General features: G+C 38.5%; 1 protein-coding gene across 1 annotated transcript in view; it reads right to left on the bottom strand.

The window, feature by feature from the left end:
- The window catches only part of LOC103156888 (disintegrin and metalloproteinase domain-containing protein 10), a 30,545-nt gene extending 16,626 nt beyond the window's left edge, over window positions 1–13,919 (bottom strand). Inside the window, exons 1-8 of the mRNA XM_007579092.2 lie at window positions 13,686–13,919; window positions 13,033–13,174; window positions 12,164–12,282; window positions 11,563–11,715; window positions 5,084–5,163; window positions 4,159–4,278; window positions 2,165–2,257; window positions 1,759–1,927 (exon numbers count right to left, since the gene is read on the bottom strand). Coding sequence (XP_007579154.1) covers window positions 1,759–1,927; window positions 2,165–2,257; window positions 4,159–4,278; window positions 5,084–5,163; window positions 11,563–11,715; window positions 12,164–12,282; window positions 13,033–13,174; window positions 13,686–13,746 — 937 coding nt within the window. The 5' untranslated portion in view covers window positions 13,747–13,919. The remainder of the gene's footprint in view (window positions 1–1,758; window positions 1,928–2,164; window positions 2,258–4,158; window positions 4,279–5,083; window positions 5,164–11,562; window positions 11,716–12,163; window positions 12,283–13,032; window positions 13,175–13,685) is intronic.
- Between the last annotated feature and the right edge of the window lie 5,694 nt (window positions 13,920–19,613).

Below are 19,613 nucleotides of genomic sequence, written 5' to 3' on the forward strand. Positions count from 1 at the left end.
CACACACACACACACACACACGCACAAACACATGCAGAGAGCCCCCTCTGCAGAGCTGGCTGATCTTACTGGGATTGCCTCATACTTGTTTTTGTTCACTTTACGTGTTTGGGTTCCTGAACTCTTTGAGCTCTTGCAGGTACATTTGGGGAACTGGGAGTTCATTTGACAATGATGTCAACGCTACTCTGGAAAACTGTTTGTCTTATATTAGCTGACCTTTACTGACTCTGGTCTTAACTCTAAGTAAACAAAATCTAACTTTAACAAATAATAAGAAATTTCTGCGGATGGAAACAGAAACGGCTAAATGATTTTCATGCAAATCGCAACAGGAGTGCTAATTGTCGGCTCACGTTGTGTTTGCTGGTTTTTGAGTGAAAATCTCTCCAGCAGCAGGATTAAAATGCGACGTGTGTTTTGCCACAGAGAAACAAATATGGCCTTGTTAACTTCACATTGAAACTTTTCCAAATTAATTAAAAGATTTGTTTCACACATAAGTGCAATGATGATTTCTGCTTCAAGTAAGTGACTGACCGACTGAAAAACGACGAATGTTAGAAGAAAAACCCACAACAATTTCCTGAGATGAGCCTGTAAGTCAGAGATAATGATGTGATTTTAGAGATCTGCACAGACTCACACTGAGATTCCCACAGAGAAGCACAACAGAAAGATATGATTCACTTTATTAAGCTTAAAATTCAGAGTGTTATTTTTGTCTCACATTTCTGTGTGCTCTGGCTCGAGGTCTTGACACAGTTTTTTATGTTATCAAAACACCATGTGTTTTTGATAAAAGTGATATATATTCCATCCATCCTTTTTTTCTGTGGCTGCTCAAGAGCTGAACACCTGCTGAAAAAGCTAAAGGATTTTGTCAGTAAATAAAGCACCGTTAACAACATTGCCTAAACAAACTTGTTAATGAACTTTCACAAGTGGATGTCGGTTTTGTCCTCACATCAACTAAATAAAGTGCGCGCTTCAACACAAAGCTTATTTTTATGTGCATAAAAGCCCAGAACATCGTGTTCGGGAACTAATGTCATGCAAGTGCGTCTGTGGTTTGATGTGTCTCTTCTCAAACCCACAATAAATCGTGATTCAACTTCTTATAATTAAATTATAAAATGCTTTTATGCTGAGTCGCTGGTCTGGACTGAGAGCGGTTTAGGTGTTGTCTTTTTAATTTTAACCCAATATAATGTTATGTCATGAGGGAGGACCCTGTGTTATTGTCTGGGACATCATGTTTTAAAATATTGTGTATTTGAACTATGAATAGTTTCGCGAAAATGCATAAAATATGGCCACAAGTTAATGTATTATTAATCCATTTAGACAGTTGATCAGGAAACATCCTTCTTGAAATAGTTTAATCAATCTGAGATGAAAACAACCCTAATAGTAACTATAGTATAAAAGTAACAATTAATCATTGTTTATAACTAAAAGAGCAGAGGAAGTGTCCTATTGCATTAATTTTATCATACTGTAGGGGTTGAAACATGAGGCCAAAGTCATGCTAAAGAGCCAGCTCATGTGAATGACTTTGCTTGTTATCCAAGCAGTCTGTTGTGTTAAATCTCTCTTGAGAAAAGTACATTTTTATATGCGCCTACACAGCAGAGTGGCAGACTTGCCTCGTATTTTTTTTTTTTTCTCTCTCTCCACATCATATAACCAAAACACAAATGTTATTTTTAGTGTTTCAGACAGTTCCTGACTCTTTGTGCTACTTTTGCAGCTTACCGGTCTTGCCCTCCCAGGCGAGCCCCAGCACTCCGCTATAGTCTCGGTTAGTGAGCATGTAGGCCAGGCAGAAGTTTCCCCAGTTTTTCTCGGAGAAAAGACTCAACAATTTCTCCGGTCCGATAAACAGAGGATGCAGAGGATCCGTCTTATTCTCTGTCATCATCACCTGGAGAGACAAAGACAGTAAATTCATTGTACAGGGAAGGACAAGAAGTACCAATCACTGAAAGCACTTCTGAGAGAATGTCCCTCAAAATGTACTTTTGTGTTGTAATTAAATTTAAATGCGCATCATAAATAACTTTGACATGTTAGAATTAGAAATGTATGTGACAGTAAATCATGTTACAGTAGTTCTTTGGAGTTCAAACTCTACAAAATTACAGAAAACTCTCCAACTTACTCTGAGGGATTTGACTTTAAAGTTGATCAGCTTGATTCCATCAAAGTCAACCTTGTTGTAGATGTTGTTCACGGCTCGCATATAAGAGGCAACCTGCAGAAAACAAGTCAACAGTAAGTTACCCTCTGGATTTTAGATCCAAAACTGAATAATGTTCCAAGAACCTCTTTGATACTAATTAGATATTGACTGATATCAAAACGACCTTAAATATGTTCCAATTGTAAGTGGGAAAACTTTACTCACATGCTAATAGCAATAAGCTAACTGCTACTAGCCAAACTCACTAATAATAGATTATAGTACTTCATGCACTTAAACACATGAAGTATTTAGGGAATTGTATTATTATCCAATTATCTATTGCATAGTAATATGTCCACTGAAAGAATTAATCAACTCCCTGATCTACAACGACTCCAAGAGCCAATTTTACTTTTTTTTGATTTATGTGAATGTTGTGCAGATAGTTTCTTGTTCAGAAGTATCAATTTGCAATTTTTTTTTGCATCTCTTATTTTCACACTTTTAACAACTGCTTAAATTTTCTCTCTTTTTTTTAATGGCAAAAATCTTTACATTACAGTCCCAGATGTTTACACAGATTGACAGAAGCAGCAGGATGGATCGTTCCAAGAGCAAAGATGGAGGACATGAGACTTTTGATGCTTCCTAAAAGATATTTTGCTTATCTTACGGACCTCTTCATTAGTTATTTAAAGACAGCATAATCACTCTAGGGTCATAAAACAGACCTCTTTATGTAATTCCTAAAGAAAGGTTATCAGCTGAGCATGTTCAGTCTGGCTGGTGCACGTCGTCCACTAGATGCACATGCAAACATGTCATAAGCAAAGGTTTGTCTCTTTGCAAGAAGGATATGTGAGAATAGGAGAGTCTGCTTGGAAATTTCCACCACTTTATAGATCGGCACCTGCAAGCAGGTCAGTAGAAACTGAAAACGGCAGCTTGTTTATTTATACTCCATCATGGTTACCTAACACTCTTCAGTCCTGCCCAACAGGAGTCTGGCTCTGAACCAACAACAACAACAACAACAAAAGTAAAGTGGAAAGAATGCAAAGACGACACGATGAGCTGATGAAAGCGTCAGGAGGAAGCCCTCAGTCTGATCACAGAAAACAGCCGACACCTGACTCACTCTCTGACCGCTTTCACTGCAACACACCGTATCAAAAATGACGTATTTGATAAACTGTTGAGGTTTCAAGAGAACGACCCTGATTCAGATTAAAATTTAGATAGCAATAAATGTCTGCTTCATTCAACATTCACTTTACCATTGGTGTGGTGTAGATTTTCCCCAAAACATATAACTTTAATGTTACTATTGTAACCTTTGTCTAATAAAAGTTTAGCTTCATTATGGAAATACCTAATTTTGGCAATACATTTTTTATATATGTATATTTATCTTTTAAATATTTAAAGTTAGGTTGCGCTGACCACGCAACCCAACTCCATACATCCATACAACCATACATCTTTGAAAAGCAGAAGCGGAGCCTTCTGCACACCCAACAAGAATGCAGCAAATGATTTCTGGATTGTAAGTCAAGAACAAAATACTTGTTTTTTCCAGAAGCCATAAATGATCTGGAGCTTTGCTTGGGTTGCTGGGTGAGGGGCAGTGCCTGCTGATTTGTGACGTTATACTACGGAGGTTTAGCAAAAATCAACTTATTGCCAAAAAAACGGCTGAGTGGGTTTTACTTCCTCGGGCTGTTTGTAGAAGCAGAAGAGTCCTAAAAGGAAGTGCAAAAATGTGCAAAATGTGATTTTTTTTCCCTTTTTATAAATAATTAAAACATCCAGTTTCATTTTGTGAGCTCTATTTAACTCTACAAGAACATGGGAAGTCTTTTCAAGTTGAGTCCTGGTGCGCTTTTGACCACATGTTGAACCGTTGTATATCTAAAACTGGAACATTTAATTTTCGGCTACATACAAAATGTGATATTAAGAAATTTGACCTGAGCCACAACAGCTTCAACGGACTTGAACTTCTTGTAGTAGAAGTGGTCGGCGTGGAGGTGGAGCAGGCAGCTGGTCTTCGAGTCGTCAACTTTTCTCCTGGAACGGCTCACTGGTGCCTCATGTGGGATAAAAAGGAACAACATAAAGAACCACAACCATTTGTTTGGGTCTACATTTAGACATTGTAAGACGATGCAGCTTTGGTTTCTGCTCAGATTCAAGTAATAGAAATACTATTTCTGCAGCAAAACCCCAGACTACTCTTCAGATCAAAAGAAATCAAAACCTTTGCCTGTTCTAAGATAAATACTGACAGCGTCAGTATGTGCACCTCTTGGAGTGTAATCAAGTAAAAGTAAAAAAAAACAACAAAAAACATCTGCTCAGGGCATTTCATAACCAAACAGGGGAAATGATCTTCCTCAGCAGGCATGTAGTTAAAAATGGATCCACAGCAAAGTCTCAACATCCACTTTTCACAATAGACGTCGAGGCCCCCCTCCTCTGTTGGTCAAAGGTTAATGATTAGGAGTGAACCCAAGGGGAATATTTGCCCAATGCGTGTGGCAGATGTTTTTGGAGTTGTTTTTAACGTCTTGCAACATCGTCAAGGTTGTCTGCAAGGAGCCAGGTTTCTGTTTTGTATCTCACACGCTATTGTGACTCTGTCACAACATCCTGCTGCAGCTACTACCCACATTTTGTTCCCGGTGACTCAACGAGGGTAATAAATGTGACCGAATGAATGGATGTGTGCATAAATCGTGGGTGCAAATGATGAATCTGACACACAAGTGAATTTCCTCCATTATTCATCAATGAGTTGACAGTTTTTTTTGTTTGTTTGTGTATTAATAGCTTTGAAGAAGGAACTCTCGTCAGTGATGAAACAGAGAAAACACAGAGAGATCCACTTTGTACCTGGTTGAGGTTTCCAGCGAGGGCGTTAAGACGATCTGCATTACAGAATCCACCAGAGCGGGGCATCGCATGTGGAAGAACTGGACGAAACAAAGCGCAGATGTTTAAAGTTGCACACAAAATTGCACGCATTTGGAAATATTTCCTCTCCTCATTCTTCTCACAAATATGCCAGAACAGTAAAGTAAACAGCCTGGAAGGAGACCCTGAACATATTCTTTGAGTTAGCGTTCACAAAACCATGACAAATACATGAGCAGAGATCCAACAAGATGTTAGTGCAGCGAAAACTGTTCATTTCGTGGAGAAAAAACATAAAGAAATAAAACTATGAATAAGAGCATAGACACACAATATGATCTTGTCTTTCACAGCTACAGGCTTATTTGTATTAAAATATGCTGTAAATATTTTTTTCAATTTCTGTCAGCCTTTCGGCATCTTTACTTTCAGGTTAGGATTATGTAAACATTATTTATTTTCAAGTTTATATCAGATCATTTATGTACAACACTCATTGCTGAAAAACAAGTTTATGTGCAGTGGATTAAAATATTTAAAGGAACCAATTAAGCTAACAGTCATGTTTTTAGACTGTAGGAGTAACCAGAGAGAACCCAAAAACGCACTGGGAGAAAATACAAAGTCTGAGCAGAAAGACCTCGGGCCGGGATTAAAACCCAGGATCTGAATGTTTTTTCTAAAACTAACCAAAAAAAAGAAAAAAAAAAGTATATAAACTGGTCAATGAAGCTGCCAAGAGATCAAAAACAAAAGCTGAAGCAGCTGCAGGAAATACTGGTTGTGTTTTACTTATTAAAAGCTTCTTGTGTTCTCCATATGTCTGGAACAGGAAGCAGGATTTTAAAACAGAAACCTTTTCTTCCAAAGAGTGTGTCCAAGCCTGGATAAAATATCCAAAATCCTTGTGGAAGGAATCATCGTCTGATGAAACACCAGAAAGTGTGGCGGTGACAGCATCATAGTCTGGGGTTACCGTTTCTTTAGATAAATTTGAAGTTCTTGTCATCCGAGATCAGGAAAGTTCTAAAGACAAGTTCACTTTGACAGGAAAAGTTACATTTAGTGCAAAGAAAGCTGAAGATATAAGCATCACAGTGAATTAAAACCAAAGCATTGGAATGCCGGAGCCAAACTAGAATTACATTCAACACAAACTCTGTGGGGTCACAGTTCTTTTGGTCAGTGACCAAAAGAACGAAATTTCAAGCTTACTGTGCCAGAAAGAAGATAGCAGGGTCACACGAGGTACAGCTCTGGAAAAACATAAATAAATAAACTTTGCTTGCATTTGGTTTTTACAGGCACGTGCAGCTAGCGGGTGACCTTCAAAAATGCTTCACTGGAGCGATTCCCCTTTTCATTCAGACTCAAAATCACTCGACATTCCACAGAAGCAACTGAGAGTTTTATTGGGAAAAATTCATATTTTATACCTTCCAAGACTTTCCCTCTTGGCTTAACAAAAGCAGAAGAATGGATGGTATTTTATCTACAACCAGCTTCTTCTTTTCTACAGTCTGTGTCTGCATGAAAAGTACACTGAAGGTAGCGAGTAGCCTCAGCACAGTCCAAAACGTCCACAGAGCCGTTGCCAAGAAAGATTTCTTTTCACTCTGAGTGGTTGTAAATCTTAGGTCCTCAAGCAGACAGTTATCTATTTTTCCTGCTACCTAATGCCCCATTTAGATTCCCTCTCTCACCCTTATAAAGGCAAAGCTAAATAAAAAGATATGCAGAATTATAAGCAACGTCCATGTTTGATTGACGGTGAAGCTGGAGTTTCACTGAACTTTTTAAATTTCTCATAAACATGTCAGCCTTTAAGATGCCTGGCTGTGAACAAACCGTAGACGTTACTGGCTTTGTTCGCCACGACCCCAGCAGCCAATAAAACACTGAGCCAGCATCCGAGATCATCAGCATCCTTTTGGTTTCGTTTTTCTTTGACCAAAGAGGTCACAAAGTATCTTGTTTAATAAATCGACATACTGTTTTGATGTCAGCTCCGGGGCAAGCTGCTACCGGGGAGGGAAGTGGCTAAAAGTCTCTTAGTCTGCGATGCTGCTGTCCAAATCTGTGCAACAACTAGTTAAGATGGAGACACTGAATTTGAAGCAAATGAGTGAATTCCAAAATGTCATTTTTGTAATATTGATTATATGGATATAAAAATTATTTTCATTAGCTTACTTCTCAATCCAACAGATTACCTTTGAGATTTAGCATGATCGATAACTAGCCAATAAATCCACTTTACATGTTAAAACAGAGGATGCATAAAGTGCGACGAGCACTTAAAAACGCCGAAGGTGAACGTACAGAACTGACACAATAAGGGCAACTGGGTAAAGGTGAGACCCTTTGAGAGGAGACACCTTGATCCCCACACTCTCAGACGGTCAAAAAGTGAACTCCAGCATTATGAAATCCGCACGGCAGACTGAAGCGGCGGCTCTGACAGATCCCGCTGTGGAGACGCACTACTGCAACACTCTGGAGACTTGTTTCATTTAAAACTGATGCAACCGCGATAAGACTGGAGTCTGAAGAGACATGTCCCGAAGAAAGATTTCACAAAAGTGCAAGAAGTCAAATGATTTTGTAACAGAGTTTATCGGGGTTATGTTCAACGTCTGAGAGGAATCTGCACGTGCAGCAACTTAGAGGAAATTAATAATTTAAGTGTAACATTGTTGAACGCATTCAAGCTGGAATAAATCAGACTTGAAGAAGCTTTAAGGTTTAATGCAAAGAGTTTGTAGAGTCAGTTCAGTCTTCCCGGCCCGATATATTGAGCATAAAACGAGGCAACACATGACTGAATCACGCCATCCTCCTGAAATCCCTCAGCCAACCACAAACCTCACCGTAAGGTCTATGTATGGCCCGAGTGGGGGAGGGGGCTGGATGTGGAGGCCCTAAGCGCTGGGTGTCGACACAGAATTGCTTCCAGATCTTTCTTCATGTCCACTTTCATACTCTCTTTTTGTCAGCATGTCCTCCCCTCTTTTCCATGCATCAGGAAAATGTTTGTCTTGCGAAGCCAAACACTTTCAAATAAATCAGATATGTGATCTCTGAAAAGCAAGGAAGCTTGTCCAAACCTGGCCGGGCCGACTGCAGACGCTAATCTGAGATTAATTAAGGAGTCCACTTGTTTCTTTGAAATATAAAAGAAAAAGGATTTCTCTCACATGAGGAATTAGCCACATTTGAGCCTCCGGAGTCGTGTTTGCAGCAGCTGCTGGAAACGGTTCCTGCTGAGCAGCGTGGTGCAGAAAGCTGATACCAAAACCTCAAGTCTCAAGACAACTTTGGCCGTGACATCTGAGGAATGCCTCACCAAAGCATTCAGCAAAAAACAGGAATTAACACTCTTATGCAATATTTAAGGGTTATTCAATGCTGATAAAAAAAAAGCAAGAAAACTTTTCCTTGTTGGAGAAAGGGGTTTATTTAATAAGTCTGGATAACCGTTTAAATGACCCATCATTTGATCCACATATACTTCATTACTACCAACATAAGCACCCTGATTTTTAGGAAAACAAGTTTCTGTCTAAGACACTGCTTTCTGTCTGAAATTAATATATATATATTTTTTCTGATAAACACAAATTCACCATGATGGTTAAAAAATTAAATAAGCAAATTTTATAGATGTTGGCTGAGTCGTAGTGTGGAGATTTCCTAAAGCTGCCTTCCAGTTTGTTCAACAGCAGGCCTGCATATCCTTCAACTCTCAGAGTGTGATTTCCCTGTCTTGCCAATGTCTGGCAGAGTGTCGGAAAAAACTCCAGAAACGCTGATAAGATCCTTGTTCTTACAACACAGAGAGGGCAGCGACGTCTGAACCATTTCTCAAGCAGTGAATAGCAAATGGCGTTGAGGAATAGGAAGGTGAAAAGTCTTGGCACAGCTGTTAAAATAAAGAACTGACAGGTTAGTAATGAGTTGGATAAAAGCATTTGTTTTATTTGTTTATTTACAAGCTATTTAAAAAATCGGTTTTATTTTGAAATGCAAAAGCAGCAGCTTAACGACTACAGCTCTATTCACAAACCTGTACACCATGTCCCCTTTAATTTTGTGTTTTAATGAATTATTTAAGCCACTTTTTAGATTAATTGATTATGAAATGAATTATTTCCCCTTACAAAATTGGTGCATAAATGTGGATTTGCTTTAATCCTCTCATTGCCAAACGGGGCACAATCTTCTCGCATATTTGATCTTTTATCTCATTTGAAACTATATAACTTATTTTAACAAGTTAAATTTATGGCATGCAGCTCATTTTTAAAGCAGTTCTGCATATTTTTTTCAAATAGCTAAGGTTGGAACCAGAAGCTTAAAAGCTATTTATTTGGGGCTCATTTCCCTGTTCAATCACACATTGTGTTAAAGTTTCAACTGTGTAGGCACAGATTCAAAATAAAGTTGAAGAATTTGGAAACAATCTTTATTTGTCACTTCAGCTTCACTTTGAGATTTTAAGCGCAGAGTCAAGCATGTAGCCTCTCTCTATATGTTTATGTTCAACAGGGAAAACTGCAAGGGATTAAAACTTCACTGATCAAAAGCAAATTTTTGATCCCTTTTGTGTAACATCACCATAAGCATGAAGGAGAAAGACTCGTTAATGTCTGTGGTCAAACTGCAATACTGTCGTCTCCTTCATGTTGTGACAAAACATTGATGATATTTGATTAATCAGAGACTTTGTATCTTTGACTTCTGCTCTCATTTATTCTAGATTCACTATTTTCAACACAATTAATCCCAAGACATTATATCAGAGGATTCTTTACCGAGATGATCAACAGGACTCTTTGTGGTCATAATAAATGTCTAAAATATCTAAAAGAGAGGCTAATTGAGTCAGAGAAAGAGCAATAAAAATATGTTTTTAAATCAGCAAAGGCGATCTGTATGAACCCAGTAAACGTTGCTGGACTTTAGGAATTTTGCCACCAAATGTAGGAAGAACAGGTTTCAGTTAACGGCCTGCTTAATCTCTATTTGGTTTTTTGGATAATAACTTCAAAAAAACACATCTTCCTGCTTAAATTACGTATGTGGTTCCTCTAACTGTACCCTCGTGGTTACTAGCTTTTTTTAAATGTCGATTATGAATTCACACTAAAACAATCTGTCCAGGTATCAGGATACTTTTGCTGCAGCCGTTTAATGAACTGCATGACATCCAGCCTCCCTCTGGAGAACAAAAGTTCCTCAATCAAAACCGAGGGCTCCAGACGACAACCGCAGGAAGGAAAAAAAGCACACATTATGTCACCACCTGAAGTCCTAATCAAGCGTTCTCTGTGGAGGCCCTGATTGTCTGCTGTAGTATCACATGGTCAATCTTTCCCAGTTTCCTGCAGATATGCCGGCCTGGGTCTGAGGGAAGGGGATGCCGCCGATGAACCAAAGCTGGGTTTTACTACACCTGGCGTGAAGCCGTTGTGGTACGGGTAGAGAGGAAGGCAGATGCAGAGTAGATTGAGGAACAACCGTGGGAGTTTGGGGGGAAGGGGGAGTTCTGGCACGGTCCGCACTGCGTTTCCAGTAAAATGCTTTCATAGAGCTCAGGTTATGCTAACGCAATCATGCAGCCAAAAGAATCGCACGCACGTTCAAGCAGACATGCACTTTTTACATTTTGATGATTCCTAATTGTTTTCATACGGATAAATCACGAGAACAACTGAAAGTTGGATTTAATTTCAGTTTGTTGTGGAAACTGTCTCTAAGGCTGTGAAACCCTGAAGAAGCGCTACTTGTGTCCTTCTTCTCATGTTGCTTTTATCAACTCACATTATACATATTGTTCCTTCTTCCTCTTTATAACTACTTCTGAAATCTCATAGCCTCCACCTCATTCAATAATCCCAACATTTACAGTTTATCTTTTCTTTGGCTGGCGTCCAAGTTGGAGAGAACCTCAAAACCCATTCAGAGCCCTCCACAGGCACTGTTGACACTCTGTAGCTCCTCATACTTCCCAGTTCACTGACCTCTAGTAGCGCGAGTTGAACTGGAGCTAGAGGATGCAAGCACTAAACCAAGAGCTAAATCAATATTCACCATTTTACACAATGTGTCAAATAAGATTCTGAGAAAACAAGATGAAGAGCTCACAAAAGGTCAAAACATTAAAAGATCTCGCATAGCGTGGGGAAAATGTGCTTTGGTCTGCTTATTTTTTTCCCAATGAGACAGTGAAGAATGCAGCAGATCATAAATTACGTTTAATGTAGCAAAGAGTTTCTCTTTGCACACTTTCCCATCATCTGCAGATGGGACAGGACAGCAGCTTGGGCGTCATTTGGACACATTCTCCCTCCAGATACACATTGATCAGTCCTGGATGCTGAGTGATCGACGCTGCAGAGCCATTTGGAGCCTGAAGCATCTTTAAACGATTTATGCTTGAATAAAATCAGCCTTACCTAAATCCTCTTCATGGTAGATGATGGAGTGGTGATCTGTCAGGCTGTCATATCTGTGCAGAGGCTCTATGTGGTAAGTGCCACTCTCTGTGTGGATGGTTCCCTCAAACTGTCCCTGTAATACAGAGCCGTGGCAGGATGACCCATACTCGCCTGTAAGACAGAGTAACGGGCGATAACAAGGCAGCATCAGAGAAATGGTGAGAGGTAGCAGACATGTAGGCTGATTTCATGAGTTTAATTTCACAAAGCAAATAGTTGAGATAGGACTTTGTATGTATTGCGTACTTTATGTTAGTAAGTAACTGTTAACTTCTGCAACCAGATCTTTCATCAAAGCAATAAAATGAGTTCAGTGGAGGAGGACTGCATTAAGCATCAACTCAGTGCCACTGACTTTAATGTCTCTCTCTGGTCTGATCACAGGACCAAGAACATTTGTGATTCAAATATTTCTCCTGTTACTTTCTTCATTTCCACTTCACATTTGTGCAGCAGCTGCTGAAAATTACATCCATTAGAAAAAGAATTGAGTCCTTCATGTGAACTGTCCTGCATTTAGGGTCAGGTAAACATTTTGCAGGCTTCATATCCGACTAACCTTCAATTGTTCCTGAGTATAAGTGGGACAGATCGACTGATGTCGGGCCTTTTTCATCGACCAGCGTGAATTCTTCGGAAAACCCGGCAGAATCCTGCTTCAAAAGCAGGCGGAACGCTCTGATAACAACAAAAACACGAAAGGTTCGCAGATGTGGTCAAAGCCTTGTAGCAACGTCAAGGATGCAAATCGGTGAGCAGTTGGGAAAAAAGGGAAAATAATAATAATAATTGCATCTGTTGATGTAAAAAAAAATGTAGACTGTTTACTTTGTCTTCTTTTTCAGAGCAAGATCCTAAAGAGATGCTTTCCTGGATGTTAGTTGCCATTTTAGTCATTCAAAATCTTGGCTCATCGTACAAAATCCCAAAACTTCAGACAGAGCAGGAAAGTTTCCTTTATGCAACTCACATCTGGAATGTGTTGCAACAAAGCTTTGAACTTTGTTTATATCAATAGGTTTCATTGTCAGATTCAGTTTTCAGTGACTAATCTTAATCACTGAAAGTGGTTTTGTCTTGATCTTCAATTGTTAAGTCTCTCTGTGTTCTGGTGTATAGGATGTGCCTCAATGCCATTGAAAACTAAAGTTCTCCCTCTGCCTCTATCCATAGGGTCTCCTGGTTGAGACACACAGGACACACCACCGTCCACACACAGTCGTACTGAATGGAGAGACACATTAACCCAACAGTAACGTTTTTGGATTGTGGGAGTATCTGGAGAGAAGACCATGGATGGGGAGCTGATGGGAACTCCATGCAGAAGGACCTCCTTTCTGCAAGGCAAAAGTGATACTGACTGCACCACCGTGCAGCCCAGATGAAATAACAAATAAAAAAATAAAGTAAAATTAAATGGAGATTTACCGATTGAAAGCGGTAAAATCCAAATCCAGTGTATATCCCTGAGGCTGCGTAGCTCTCCTGGCTCTTAAGTGCTTCCTGTGGAGATCTCCTCTGTCATACGATAAGACTTCATAATGCTTTATAAAAGGACTGATCCCAACACCTGGAGGGAAAAATAGGAAGAAAAGAAATCTGAATTTACATGTATCATCAAGCTGGAAACTTTTTGGAAAATAATATTTATGTCAGTCTTGAAACTAATCTCCCAGACAGATTTGTTTTTAGTCAAATCTGTCTGGTACGCTCAAAATAGTTGGTACGCTCCTCTCCGTGTTGTTATGGTGGTGGCTTATTGGAGGTATTCTTACAACAAATCGTTAAGTAAGTGTGCACACGCCATGGATCCTAGCTAAGCTGGTTAAGCACCGTCTGCGCTGTTGACAGGTTTTGCATGTGTTTCTGTGTTTTTTTTTCTTCCTGCATTCCTGCAAGGACGCGTTGCGACAAGTCCAGGGCCAGAAGAGGCCAGTCAGCAAGAGTTGCCGCAAAAACAATAATTTCACAATGGACACAAACAGAGGCAGATGGACGCAAGTAACAACTTCACTTATTCAAGATAAAGTGTGAGGTGAAACCCTCAATCAGACAAACACACAAATCTCTACATTCCCTACCTGCAATCCATTCATGGCAGCTGACCAACAGCAGCATCAGCCAGTAGTGTTGGACCGCCATGTTCTCCTTAATAAAGTGCTTTTATCTTCTTTCTTTTTTGCATCATTTTTTCCCTCTTCCTCTCCAGTTGGTCCCTGCCTTTCTTTCTCATCCCTTTACTCCTGTCTTCTCTATTCAACACTCTCGTACCTGCGGTCTTACTTCGCTGGAATGTGTCTGGATAGGAGCTTCAAGCCGCAACCAAGCTTGATGCAATGAACAATTATGCTGTGGATGGGCATACTCAGACTTGTTTCTCTGCATGTTACACAGTCATGGGAATGTTTTTTTAAAATTAATTTGGAGGAACGCCTTCAAAGAAACAGAAGATAGTAGAAGGAGATTAGACGAAACTATTGTCATTGAATTTTATCTTTCCTTTTATGCTGGCAAATCTCAAAATGTTTTTATGAGAGTCAAATTACCTATCCAGTAAATTTTGTTTTATGCGTCCTTGTTCCGAATAGTCCGAACACACACACACACACACACGCACACACGCACACACGCACACACACACAGATCTATAAAATTTACAAAAAGAAAATTTTTATGTCCCCATGTTGTGTTTGTCTTATTTCTGTGATCACCTGACTATGTGGTTCGATGCACTACGGTCAGTCTATGAGTGCCCCCAAGTGGTCAAATATTTATTTTTTTCAATTATTACAAAGGTTTGTCACTTTCCTGCGGAGTGAACCGCTTTTAAGCAAACAGCATGCTGAGGTGAGATAATTTTTATCAATGCAGACAGAGTGCCTAACGTAGCATGTGATGAGAAGAAGTTATCAGATTATTTCTACACTTGGAAAACCATCTATGTACATTTATTAGTGGGGTTGTGTGCGGAGAGCATAGAACATTTTGTTTCTGTTGTGTTCAAACAAACTCCGGCAGACTGAGTTGATGCTCAAATTACATATGCTTCATCAGAGGTCTTGTTGACTTAAAGCCTTGTTTCATCATTCAAGTGCCAGCAAATACACACTAGAGAAAGAGGTAAAATATAAATGTTGGATTCAAAGTTTTATATTTTTACTCGTCCAGAAAGATATTGACCAGTCATCACCACCACCATTCAGAAACTTTATATTCCAAAATATCAGGCCCTACCCTTCAGATGTTTGTTATCCTTAAACATCTCATAACTGACTGACTTCTGTTGTCACAAGAAACGTCACTGGGACACATCTATGACTTCATAGCAAGTACAAACATGCCTTTATTTTTAATCCAATAAAGAAAGTGGTGGTTACATTAGAAATGTCAAAAGCTAAATATTGTGAGTTATTTTTCCCCTATAAACTGTCTTACGCAAAAATGCCTCCCACTTGTCTGATTAATAACTGAGAAATTTTACAAAAAGTGCTTGTAAATGTAATGAGGAAGTGCTATTTTGGGTTATTGACACTATGTGAAAGGTGTTGCCTTATTTTAAACTGAGCGTCATGGTTTTGGATAAAAATGTAACAATATCCTAAAAGGAGGAACTTTGACATCAGTTGACAGAAGAAGGAAGTCAAGGAAAAAGTAAGACAAAGGTTTTTGACCTCGAATAAATGAAACCGTTTTTCATTCTGCCAGAAAACACAACTGATGTTTTACAGCAACGGGAAGAGCATTGAATATTGCGTTCAAAAAAATAAAATGTATGTTTGTTCTGCTCTGGGACATGTGTTGTCGCACATAGGTGTAAGATCAGCATTATATCTCAACATTTATAGAAGGAGACCGTTGTCAAATATTTCCTTTGTCTCGCTTTACTGTCTCAGTGTTGCAGACGTTTGTCTCACAGATCATGCTAAGTATTTTTGATGTTTCTAAAACGATGCTTTGTGTGACATGGGCTCCTTTCTGTTGTGTTTATGTGAGGGTGGAAATGTGTCAGACTTAGTTTCCCCACATGAAATGAATTCTTCACTGAAAGGCACTAAATTGCAGCGGCTTGCAATGTAAAATCATCAACACCACAGGCAGCTGAGCTGGACGGTCTTCAAAAACACAACTCCTGTGTCAAAACAAAAAGAAAAAAAAAAGATGAGATCTTCAAAGACTAAGAACGTCTGATGATGATGTTTATCACACAATGTGCAAAAAAACTTCCTTGGATATTACATGTTTTCTTGAGAACTGAACAAAGCAGGGTTTTGATGAAGGGTTATTGATGTTTCTTGCCAAATTAGACCATAAATAAACAGACAAGTTAGGATTTCAGTCTAAGCTTATAGTTTCACATCTTGAAATTGAGATGATTGAAGGATATAGACACACCTTTGCAGCTTCCACTCTTGTATAAGCCCTAAAAAGCTCTTGATGTGACTTGACATTAAATTTTTTCTAAGTGCTCATGTCATCCCCTAAAGAATGGCGCCCTGAGCAGGGAGTCATATCAAAACAAAACAACTATTAACTCTTGTTGAATACAATATTTTGTTATTGAAGCAATCTGGGGCTCAAGCAGCAGACAGATTCTCTTCCACCAAACAATTTGCAGGATTTTTTATTCCCTCAGAGATTTACTTGCAATTAATAATTACCTGATCAAACGAGGAATATGTACCAGATTAGAAAAGCTAGAGTATTTATAAACTCGCTAAAAAATTTCATTACACTGTTTACCTTAAAGATCACAAGTCGGCCCAGACAGAAAATTTGTGAAGCGCAACTAAAATTAACCAGAAAAGTTTCAAAGATCAAGGTCAAAGTTTGTTTAAAAAAAAAAAAAGCTGTAAATCTTTGGAACAAAATTGTTGCTCTGTTCATAATACAGCCTAATGTTAAGTTATGATGAAATCTTGTTTTCCATTTTCACACAATTGAAATTTTTGTTAGCCGGTTGAATGGACTTGGCATGTTTTGGATCACAAATAAAGTTATGCAACATCCACATCTACAAAGCTACTATTTTCGTACTGTATCAACAAAGGCTGGAGTCCAACCCAGACATATCAACCTCATAACAGATTTAAAACTTGAGACAAGATGTTGGCAGCTGAGAACTTCTACATACATCATAAGACACCTCTCACTTTATAGGGTCAGTGTTTTACAGCGTGGTTTAGAGTTTAACCTCCCCCACCCTTTAATCATTTACTGACAACCCCCACCCAAAAAAAAAAAAAGCCCTCCTGCTTCAATCTGATTGGCCAAGAAGGAATCACCCGGATCCAGGCCATGTCATCGCACACTCAAACACACCCACAGCCACACATTTACCCAGCTGCAACCCCCCACACACACAATCACAATGATGTAAAAATATGATTCTATATTTTAGCATTAAGTGGTTTCATGTGACCTTTTGGAAAAAGGAAATGCTTCTCATCATTCATGTTTTTTTTTTTCTTGCTCCACTGATGAACAATTACAAGTTTGTTTTCAGTTATCTACAAGGAACACTTGCAAAATATCATTAAAACTTTAACGTTAATATCTGTATTTCGGGACAGAAGGGTGACTGAAGCTCAAGGTTTGTTTTAGGAGTTGTGATTTTGTCTCAGGCTGAAAAAAATACTTCACTCTTTGCACACGTAGATTTTTATACAAGTTACAAAATTAAATCCTTGATACATCTGAAGCATTTTCATGTGCGATTTATCAGTCGAAATTTTTTCATACATGCCTTGGCGTCGTCTCATGTTACTTTTTGGCAAATACATATTTACCAGCAAAGAAAAACATCTCTGTAACTGATCCTGTCATCTCTGGGAACCAGTCCATGTATATATTTTCTGCTAAAAAAAAAACAAAAAAAACATGCTGTTGTCTCCTCCTCTCATTCTGCGGGTGGTAAAATTCTCTTGAGGTTTTCACATCTACTTGCGGATATTTTTCTGTGTTATTTATTTTTTTATTATTTTTGGTTTCTTTTGAGGCTAATTCAAGCCAGCACCACTCATGTCATCTAATCTAACTTTCCAAATGTCTGGTATTTGGAGCCACACAAAGATCATGGGATAATTAGTGCGACCTAAGCTAGTTTCTTTCTGCTTCTCTGGGAGTTCACAGGTTATGGGAATTATCAAATCAAATCGTTCTGCTAACACAGCCAAGTGTTAGCCCCTTCACAGACCTGACCTACTTTACACAGGGTCAAGCCTTTCCCTTCTTTTGTATGTGAGAACAGCACAATATCCACCCTGTGGCACACTCATAATGAGCACATTATAGCCAAGGCTTTGACACAGATCTGCCATCCGTCTCTGTCTGCACATCAGCTGATTTCTTTGCTTGGGAGCGTGACAGTCATAGTGTGATATTTTACATAATTGTCAGATAATATTACATGCTAAGGTATTTCAAAGTTACAACAGCTGACCTTCCAAAACTGGCAAGTCTTTAAAAGAACACTTTAATTCATTTTAAATCTTTAGTTTTTGGGAAATTTAAAGGTGAAGTATTTTCATAGCATGATTTTCCAACATACAAAACACGTTATTTTTGTTCTGGAGCACAGCAGGTTTGGAACTAGATTATGATGCAATGCTGCCCCCTAGAGGGAGAAGACGCAAATAAAGCAACAGCAACAAAACACTTGATCCAGGTTGTGTATTTTTTTCTGAAATTTTAGTTTCTTAGGTCAACAATGATTACTTTTTAAAAGCTATTTTTAAAATCCATTAGCCAGACTCATATGTAAAATGAGTGAAATTAATTTTAAGTTTAAATGAAATTCAGTTTATGTTTAATTTTAAGTTTAAGTTGTAGTTTCTCATACACAGAAATATTTGTTGTACATTTTCGATGCAAATTATTATTTAATCATGATAAAATATACCACACCCAAAAACTTCCATTCAATTAAACCTCTGGTGATGTTACAATTATAAAACGTTTTTGTCTTTACTTCATCAAATACAACATTTTTTGATTCACAAGTCCTAGTGCTGTTAATACGGAATGAGTGAAATGAATTAATGGGGCCACTTTATAAATAATGTGTTTTGAATTTTAAGACTTTAGGTAAAATATAAAGTCTTTTCAAGTAAACAGCTTCAAGTCAAGTCAAGTCCCAAGTCAATGGTGTGCAAGTCAAAGTCAAGTCCGAGTCTTTGAGCATTTTTTCAAGTCAAGTCTCAAGTCGTGATTTTAATGACTCGAGTCCAAGTCATGTGACTCGAGTCCCCACCTCTGGAGGGATCACCGACAGACCCCCCCACAATGTCACGTCTGTGTGTGCTCTGCTTGCCTCTGATGTGTCCTTTGGCAAGACACGTCACTTCATTTCTCAGAATTCTGAGAAAACAGTCAGAATTCTGACTTTAATCTGAGAATTCTGACTTTGATCTCAGAATTCTGACTTTTTTTCCTCAAAATTTTGAGATTAAAGTCAGAATTTCTTTTTTTTCCCCCAGTGGCCTTAATCCTCTTCCGTAAACCTCTACTGATGTTACAACCACAAAACGTTTATCTTTACTTCATCATACAACATTTTACAACTTTTGAGAAGATTGGGTAACACTTTATTTGAAGGGGTGCGCATAAGACTGACATGACACTGTGATAAACATGACATAACACCTGTCATGAACATAAAGAAGTCTTTATGAATGCTTATGACAGTTGTCATGAAGTGTCATTCGGTAAATAATGACACTTTAATGCAAAGTTGTTCTAAAAGTTGCATTGAAAGTCCATTACAAATGCTAACGTTGCATTCAGTTATCATAATGTACCAAATCATGCAAAGTTGGCACTTTTAATGGACTTTTAATGCAACTTTTAGAGCAACTTTGCATTAAAAGTGTCATTATTTACCGAATGACACTTCATGACAGATGTCATGTCATGTTTATGACAGTGTCATGTCAGTCTTATGCACACCCCTTCAAATAAAGTGTTACCGAAGATTGTAATAGTAAAAACATCTGATCCATGCGCCAACCTGG

Source organism: Poecilia formosa, unplaced genomic scaffold, assembly GCF_000485575.1.
Source record: "Poecilia formosa unplaced genomic scaffold, Poecilia_formosa-5.1.2 Scaffold507, whole genome shotgun sequence".
In the NCBI taxonomy this organism is placed as follows: Eukaryota; Metazoa; Chordata; class Actinopteri; order Cyprinodontiformes; family Poeciliidae; genus Poecilia; species Poecilia formosa.